The sequence below is a fragment of the Aptenodytes forsteri genome, unplaced genomic scaffold (genome assembly GCF_000699145.1).
Source record: "Aptenodytes forsteri isolate BGI_AS27 unplaced genomic scaffold, ASM69914v1 Scaffold617, whole genome shotgun sequence".
In the NCBI taxonomy this organism is placed as follows: domain Eukaryota; kingdom Metazoa; phylum Chordata; class Aves; order Sphenisciformes; family Spheniscidae; genus Aptenodytes; species Aptenodytes forsteri.
The window spans coordinates 70,186-78,170 of record NW_008796119.1 but is presented as its reverse complement, the minus strand read 5'-3'; the positions used below and the strand labels follow the sequence as shown (position 1 = coordinate 78,170).

The 7,985-nt window shown below is 63.9% G+C and overlaps 1 protein-coding gene across 1 annotated transcript in view; it reads left to right on the top strand.

Annotated features, from left to right (window-relative positions):
• KCNN3 (potassium calcium-activated channel subfamily N member 3) overlaps positions 1–7,985 on the top strand; it is a gene marked incomplete at its 5' end in the record, with an annotated part of 20,158 nt that overhangs the window by 1,068 nt on the left and 11,105 nt on the right. Inside the window, 2 exons of the mRNA XM_009287215.1 lie at positions 2,183–2,278; positions 6,002–6,420. Of these exons, the coding sequence (XP_009285490.1) occupies positions 2,183–2,278; positions 6,002–6,420 (515 nt within the window). The remainder of the gene's footprint in view (positions 1–2,182; positions 2,279–6,001; positions 6,421–7,985) is intronic.

Sequence of the window (7,985 nt, the reverse complement as noted above, 5' to 3'; positions counted from 1 at the left end):
CGCCCCCCCGCGCCCCCCGCCGGCGGTCGCCAGCGGGAGCGTGGGGGCCGCCGGCAGCAGTTCCCTCCGCTCCGGCCGAGGCAGAGGGATGCCTCAGTGCCGAGCCTGCATCCCTGGCTCCCCCACCGAGGGAGGAGGATGCTTCGCTTCACTTCACTGCCAGAGCCTCTTCCCTGGTGGTTCCTGCTTCCTTTCAGCAGGAGCAAGGCCGAACTGCCATCCCCAACCTGCGCCCACTACTTGTTGAGCCGTGGCCGCCCTTGCCGGGCTCCCTGGGCCCGCGAGTCTGGTGCTGGGTGGGACTGGCTGCCCTCGCCGGGCTGCCGGCAGCACTGCTGCCATGCTTGCTGGCCCCGGCGCACCGAGCTGCTGTGTCAGCCGGGGAAGACCCTGTGAGTCAGCGCTGCCGCCGTGCAGCCACTTGTGGCCCCGACCCCTGCCCTGGCGCCTGCCGCTCGCCGTGATGCTTGTGCTGACAACCACAGGGTGCAGGGGGGGTCCCTGGCTCCCGGCCGCCCCAGGCCCTTGGCCAGAGCTGTGGCAGCAGGCGCCCGTCTATAAACCCCCCTCGGCAGCCCCCGGTGGGAAACCGGAGCTTGCCGGCAGGGACGTGGCCGTGACCGAAGGAGTGCCTGGGGCCGGGGCCGGCAGCTGTCGTGCGGACAGGGATGTCGATGCTGCCGGCCCTGGCCCGGCTCCAGCTCTCCGTGGCCGGCAGCCGCGCCGCCGCGTGCTCCCCAGGCCGGAGGGTGCCGGGGCTGAGCCGGAAAGCGAGGATGCAGTGGCTGGGTTTTGCCTGCTCTCTGCCTGTCCCTCGAGTGTGGGCAGGATGGGGCCTCTCCTGCCTCCGGCATGGCACCGCTGCTTCCCAGAGCCACGAGCAGCCGGTGCAGCGCCACCGGGGTGAAGCATCCTGCCACCTGCGCGGTGCGTGGAGGATGCGTGCCGGGGGTGCTGAGGCGTCGCCGCAGTTCGGCCAAGCCCCGCCCATTGTTTGCCGCGAGCGTGGGATCCAGCAGTGGCTCTTCCTGCTGGGTCCCTCCGGACCCGGCGCTGGCAGGAGACGTTGGTAAATGCGGTGGGTGTGCGGCAGCCTTTGCCAATAAAGCTCGCTGGGAGGGCCGGTGGGTCCCCATGCTTCGGGCAGGCAGGATTAGTGCCCCTGGGAAGGGTCTGGCCAGAGCAGCCTCGGCATGAGCCCTGCCCTGGAGTTTGCCTATTAATAGCCGTTGTTTGGTCCCCGGCACTTCTCTCAGCACCAGCCATTATATCCACACAATTGTGTGGCTGGAGCCAAGTCGTTTAACAATGCGCCACCGCCTCCGCGGCAAATAGTCCCTTCTCTGCGTTTAAATACCCCGTGGGGATGGGGAACACCAGGGAGAGGGAGAGGAGCGAGGCTGAAGGCAGCCCGGCACGCTGGGGAGCAAAGGATGGGCGCGGCATGCCGTGAGCGTGCCAGGTCTCAGTATGTCACAAGCACGCTAGGTCTCAGCACGCCGTGAGTGTGCCGGGTCTCGGTGTGCTGGGGACGGGGTGGAGGTGTGGGACGGGTGCGGTGGCAGGGCAGGTTGGTTTGGAGATAACACCTTGGCGAGGGGCTGCCAATGCCCGGCGGGTGCCCCAGCACCAGCAGGCCTGGATTGTGGCCGACGGCAGCATGAGCTTGCCAGCAACTGAAATGGGGTCTGGAGGGGAGCCCGTGGGAGGGGATGGTGAATCCTGCTCTTCCCGGTGAGGTCCTGGGGAGCAGCTGCTTTGGCCACCAGTGAATCAGGGGCGGGTTTAATTTACATAGAGCTAATTAGCAGGAGGATCTAATTAGACCATCCATTAGGGTGCCATAATATTGGGCTCACGCCAGATGCGGCTGGGGCACTGGCGTCGTGTGTCCCAGCGAGGGGAGGCTGGTAATTACACTTGGCACAATCGGATTTAAAAAAAACATTTTGGAGAAAGGGCCGCTCTTGCCTGTGGTGCCGGTGACGCCGGTGGTGCCCTCACTACCGTGCCAAGCTGCTCGGGGTGGGAGCTGGGGTGGCTGAAGTGCCTGTGAGGAGGGGGAAGCGGGGTGGGGGGGGGCAGCATCTCCCTGGGGGTGCAGAGCCCGGCGTTGCGGCCAGTGCTGGCAGGGTCCCGTGTCCGCATCCCCCCTAACACCTGCCCTGCTCTTGCCTTGCAGGACTCCATGTTCTCCCTGGCCCTGAAATGCCGTATCAGCCTCTCTACTTTCCTCCTGCTGGGCCTCATCATCGCCTACCACACGCGGGAGGTGCAGGTAGGTCCCCGTGTCACCGGTGCCAAGCAAGGGGCTGCCAGGGTGGGTGGCTGGGGTGGGCTGCGGGGTTTGCCAGCCACCCTGGTGGGATGCAGTACCTGAGCTCGCAGCCTGCATGGAGCCTCCTCCCTCCTTGCTGGGGTCTCGGGGGGCAGTGAGGCATCTCGGGGGCAGTGAGGCTGGGCACCAAGGGGTCTGCCCGGGTGCAGGGTGCCCAGCGGAGCTGCCGGCGGCTGGGGGAGGCTGCAGCCAGGAAGGGCTCGGACCAGCTGAGGTGCCAAGGAAAGCTGTGAAATCCTTTCCTAATCAGGGCTGTCCACTCTCTTCCTCCCTGCCCGCCCTGGCTTTGCTGGGAAATGAAAGGGCTCCCAGTTTGCTCCAGGAAGGCTGTGCTTCCCCACGAGATCTGGCTTCAGCACGACGCCGGTGCGTTTTGGGCACGGGAGGAACGAATCACCAGACAGGAGAAGGAGCGTCCCGGGAAGGGATGCCGAAGCCCCCGGCCCTGAGTGCTCAGTGTTTTGGTGCACCGAAGATCCCACCTCGTCCCACTCAAGGCTGGGGGGCTGGAGGCAGGCCTCCTGCCTGCAAAGGGACCTTCCTAGGAGCCACCCCTCCGGCTCAGCCTGCCTGCACGGGGACTGAGCCCGGCGGTGGGTCGCTCAAAGCAAATGTTTGAGAGCTCTGTTTTTTGCTAGAATAATATTTACCCCGGGGTGGCCGCAGTTGGGGTCAGCTGGGCGGGCCGTGCCCCGACGCTCGCCAGCTTCCTCCACTTGTTGTTCTTGGGAGCGGGTTGTGCAAACACAGCGTCCACCCGAGTGGCGTGTGGGGCTTCCCGCCTCTTGTCCCGCTCCGCTTGTGGCCAGAGCCAAAATCCCCGCTGCCGTCCCTCCGCAGGGTCCCGGTCCCCAAGCACGCGTGCCGTGCCGGTGCGGGTGCCGAACCTTGCCATGGTCCGGCCATGTGGCCCCGGCTGCTCTCCTGGGCTGGTTACACTGGCAGGGAAGGGAATGAGATTGGTTTGACTTGATTTGCTCCAGACAAAACCGTGCTGGCTGCTGATCGCCCTATTATCTCTTAGGTGCTTATAAAGGGATTGCTGATAATCCAGCCGGGGACGGAAGCGGGGCTGACAGAGCTGTAAATCCTCAGCTTCTCGTCCCTCTTGTCTAAGGGGGGGCTGCGCTCGCCCTACCGCAGCACTGCCAGACCTCCCCGGCCTCCAGGAAAGACTCGGCAACGGCTTCAGCCTCCTCCCTCAGCATTAATTGCGTTAATTGCCAAGTCCTTCAGGACATTTGCAGCTCTCCCTGTGCCTTGGTTTCTCCGGGGCTGGGGCATCGCTGTGCTTGGGGTCCTGGGTCCAGCTCCTGGGGTCCTGCCTGTCCCCTCCCTGGCTGCCTACGACCACTGTCATCCGATGGGCTGGGATGGCGTCGGGTCCCCAGGGTGTCCCTGTGCCCATCGCCTGCCAGCCAGGGCTGCAGGTGAACAAGATCCTCCCGCCCCCCCCGGCCTCACAGCTCTGCTTTCTGCTGCAAGGCCATGAGCTGCTGCTAATTGTATGTGTCACACCTTCTTCGTTAGGCTGAGCGTGTGCAGAGAGCTGCCAGCAGCGCTGCCAGGTCCTCGCCCTCCCTGTGCCCGCAGGCAGGGGCTGACCCGCTCTCTGTGGCACCAGGCTCAGTGCCCTGGAGATGGCTCTGGTCTGCACCCCGGGGCAGGGTCTGCCACTGCCGCGATGCCCTGGAGCGGTGTGGAGCGTGTCATCCCCTGCCAGTGCCGCCTTTATTGCCACGGCGCGTGACGGAGCGCAGTGCTGGTGAGGCTCCAAGCTCCAGCTGGGGGGGTTTGGGGGGGCACAGCCCCCCCCTCGTCCCTGCCCTCGTGGTGCCCAGGGCTCTTTGGGCATTTAGTTAGGTGAAGCTTTTTCCCCCACATGGCTTCTCAGTGGCTTTCCTTGTGCTTAGCTTGTCTGGAGCTGCGGTGGCCAACATGCTTGCTTCTTCCCCTGCCAGAGCCGGTGCTAGGGATGCTGGGGATGCTGGGGATGCCCCGTTGGGTACCGCTGGACCGCGCCGGGGTTTCCATAGAAACCCACAGCGAGATGTGCTGCAGATGCAGGTCTGAGAGGGGCTGGCACAGGGGGAACCTGCCCGAATCCCTCCTTGCTCTTTCCCTTCCCCAGCCTGGCCCATTGCAAACCCCTCACACGCAGTCAGAAGGCTCCCTGCCTTTTTCCTCTTGCTAATTTGTTTATTTTTAACACCCTTTTCCAGGAAGGAATGGGCTGTCAGCTTGCTAAATGCCTGAGGATCTCCCTTGACAGCTTGGAGCATTTTTATAAACAATTTCTCAAACAAAGCAGCTAAAAGGAGTGGAGCTTTCCAAACAGAAAGGGAGGTGGCCGGGGACGGCCGCTCTGTGAGTCAGTCCCAGCGGCTCTTGCCGTCCCCGGGGAGAGCCCTGCATGCTGTGCCATGCTGGCGAGGCGGCTGGCGCAGGTGCACTGGGGCCTCCGGCGGGGCGGGAGGGTTGTTCCTGGGCGCAGCGCCAGCCAGGGCCGTGCTCCCACCCACCGCCTGGGCTGGAACGGCCACAAGAGCTCCTGGCCTCCCGGATGAACCGGTGTCACTCCACACTTTGCAGGGTCAAGGACTTGCCGGTGACGGTAGAGCTGGCTGCTGTGTCCCCCTTGGATCCCTTCCCAGTGGCATCTTTGCCAAGCATGGCTTGTGCAAAGTGCGTCCCCGCTGCTGTAGGTGACACCTGTGTCCCCGTTGCACCAGGGACAAGCCGATGGCAGCCTCGGGACGGACCTGCCAAGGCAGGATGGGGTGGGTGACCCCCAGGGGTCTGGTGGCATCCCGGAGGGGCCAGCCCGAGCTGCTGTTCCCCCAGCTCCCACAGAGACCCCGACTCTGTCACCAGTGGTGGGAGAGGAGCTGGTACCCAGGATGAACCGGCGGTTGCTATGACAACCGGATCCCATTGCTGCCAGTGGCCAAGTGCTCTGGCTGTGTCATTCCCTCCCCAAAAGTTGCCCTGGCACTCGGGGCATGGTGGCTGTTGGTGACACTGGTGCAGCGCCGGCAGAAATGAAGGGGCTGGGGTGGCTTGTGCTGGTGCTCTGTGGCACCACAGCTCGCCCGTCTTTGTGCCCCAGGTGAGGAGGCTGTGCCAGGAGGTGGGCTCCTGCCAGCGGGTGTGCGGGAGTGGGTTGGAGTGAGCTTTCCCCATGCTGTGCCTGGGCGTGTGCTCGAGGCCGGGCACCCTAAAGCTTTCTGGGGTGTCCCCACCGAAGGGGCTGGGGTGGCTTGTGCTGGTGCTCTGTGGCACCACAGCTCGCCCGTCTTTGTGCCCCAGGTGAGGAGGCTGTGCCAGGAGGTGGGCTCCTGCCAGCGGGTGTGCGGGAGTGGGTTGGAGTGAGCTTTCCCCATGCTGTGCCTGGGCGTGTGCTCGAGGCCGGGCACCCTAAAGCTTTCTGGGGTGTCCCCAGCACCATAACTGTCCCCTGAACACACAGGCAGAGCGGCGGAGGGGATGGTGAAGGCTCATTCCTACCTTTTCCTTCCTCATCCATCCCCAGCCCTCCTGGTCGAAGCCATCCCCGGCTCCGCGGGGCTCTGGTGTCAGTCCCACCCGCTGCCCACGGCAGGATGCTGGTGGGGCAGGGTTGGCCAGGGCCACTGGTAACCGTGTGGTTTTGCATCCTGGTAGCTCTTTGTGATTGACAACGGAGCTGACGACTGGCGGATAGCGATGACGTACGAGCGCATCCTCTACATCAGCCTGGAGATGCTGGTTTGTGCCATACACCCCATCCCTGGGGAGTACAAATTTTTCTGGACAGCCCGCCTGGCTTTCTCCTACACGCCTTCTCGGGCAGAGGCAGACGTAGACATCATCCTGTCCATCCCCATGTTCCTGCGCCTCTACCTGATCGCTCGGGTGATGCTGCTGCACAGCAAGCTCTTCACCGACGCCTCCTCACGCAGCATCGGGGCACTCAACAAGATCAACTTCAACACCCGCTTTGTCATGAAGACTCTCATGACCATCTGCCCCGGGACAGTGCTGCTGGTCTTCAGCATTTCCCTCTGGATCATCGCTGCGTGGACAGTCCGGGTGTGTGAGAGGTGAGAGGGGCTGGGGCTGTGAGGCTGGTTTGGGATGCGCGGCAGTTTGGGGTGCTCAGCAGAGCTGCGATGTCGCAGCACCCTGTGGGAGGGATGCAAAGATCTGGGGGCTCGGCAGCCACAGATTCCCACTGCCGAGCCCCCATCCTGGGCAGGAGGCAGAGACAGGGACAGCCCTGTCCTCGCAGCGCAGTGCCTGGGGACAGGCAGGGTCCCCATGCGAGGGGACGGTGTGTGGTGCCAGCTGGTGCAGGAGCCCAAGGAGGGCAGGTGGGGGATGCAGGGAGTGGCGGGAGCTGGGGGGGCCGTGCACAGGGAGAGGCCGGAGATGCCGTGAGGCTGTTGAGTGGCAGCGCCTGGCTTGGGCTCTGGCATCGCTGCGAGCGACTGCCATGACAACACCGTGGTGACAAACCCACTGCCGGATGGCATCACGCCGGCATCGGCGTGCTCTGCGCGGGGGTTGCTGTGGCGACCGGCCCCGGCGGGTACCACTGTGCCTCCATCTCTCGGGTGCATGCCAGCACTCCTTTGTCCCCCCAGGGGAACCAGGGGGCTGTGGCAGAGCACTCACAGCCCGCCCCAGCGCTGTGCTGGAGGGGCTTCTCCCCGACCACGGTGCAAGGTGCTGGTGGTACCTGTCCATCCCGGGGCAGGGAGGGCAGGTCCCCCGGGGGGTGTCCCAGCGCAGGGCCATCCCTGTCACCGGGAGGCTGAGCTTGATGCTGTGCTGCCGTCAAAGCACGGCTAATTGCCCTGGAGGGCTCTCGGAGCCCAGGTTGGTCTGCAGGAAAGCACCCAAGACGAGTGCATGTTATGACTTGGTGTCCGTGGATTAGCTGAATCACATGAAATCCCTTTAAGTTGTCGCGGCAGCTTCGTGCCATCCTCGGAACCAAGGTGTGAGGGGATTGCACCTGCCAGCACCCTGGGGTCCCCTGGCATGCCCAGCTTGCTTCTGGGTACTTGCAAGGCAGGAGGAAGGCCACCCTGCCTCTTCCCCAGGGTGGGACCCCTTGTGCTGGTCACCCCGTGAAGGGGCATTAGAGCAGCTTTAAGTACCGTGGCAGCGGAGCGGCACGCTATTTTATGAGCTTTTACAGGCTGCATTTGCCTTCCTGCCTCCCTTAATGATGCTCTCAGGATGTGCTGGATGGTCGTGCGCTGCTTAATTGTGTTTGGGAGATTTTTATTTGTGCCTCCTGAACGGGGAGCGGGCAGACAGGCTCCCGGGGGATGCGCAGGGGGTTGATTCTGCACCTGGGGGGCTTAGGCTGGAAAACACAGTGTAAATAAAGAACCAAAAAAAAAAAAAATAGAAATGACGCAGACAAGGCACTGCAGATCACCGGCACCGCAGCTGCCGCGAGCCGCCGAAAAAAAAAAAAAATAGAAATGACGCAGACAAGGCACTGCAGATCACCGGCACCGCAGCTGCCGCGAGCCGCCGCCGCCTCCCTCTGTCTACAGAGTGGCAGATGCAAACCCGGGCGGGCTCCCAGCTGGGCTGGGGATGCACTGACCTGGGGGAATGCACACTGGGGTGGGGGATGCAGGACCCCGGG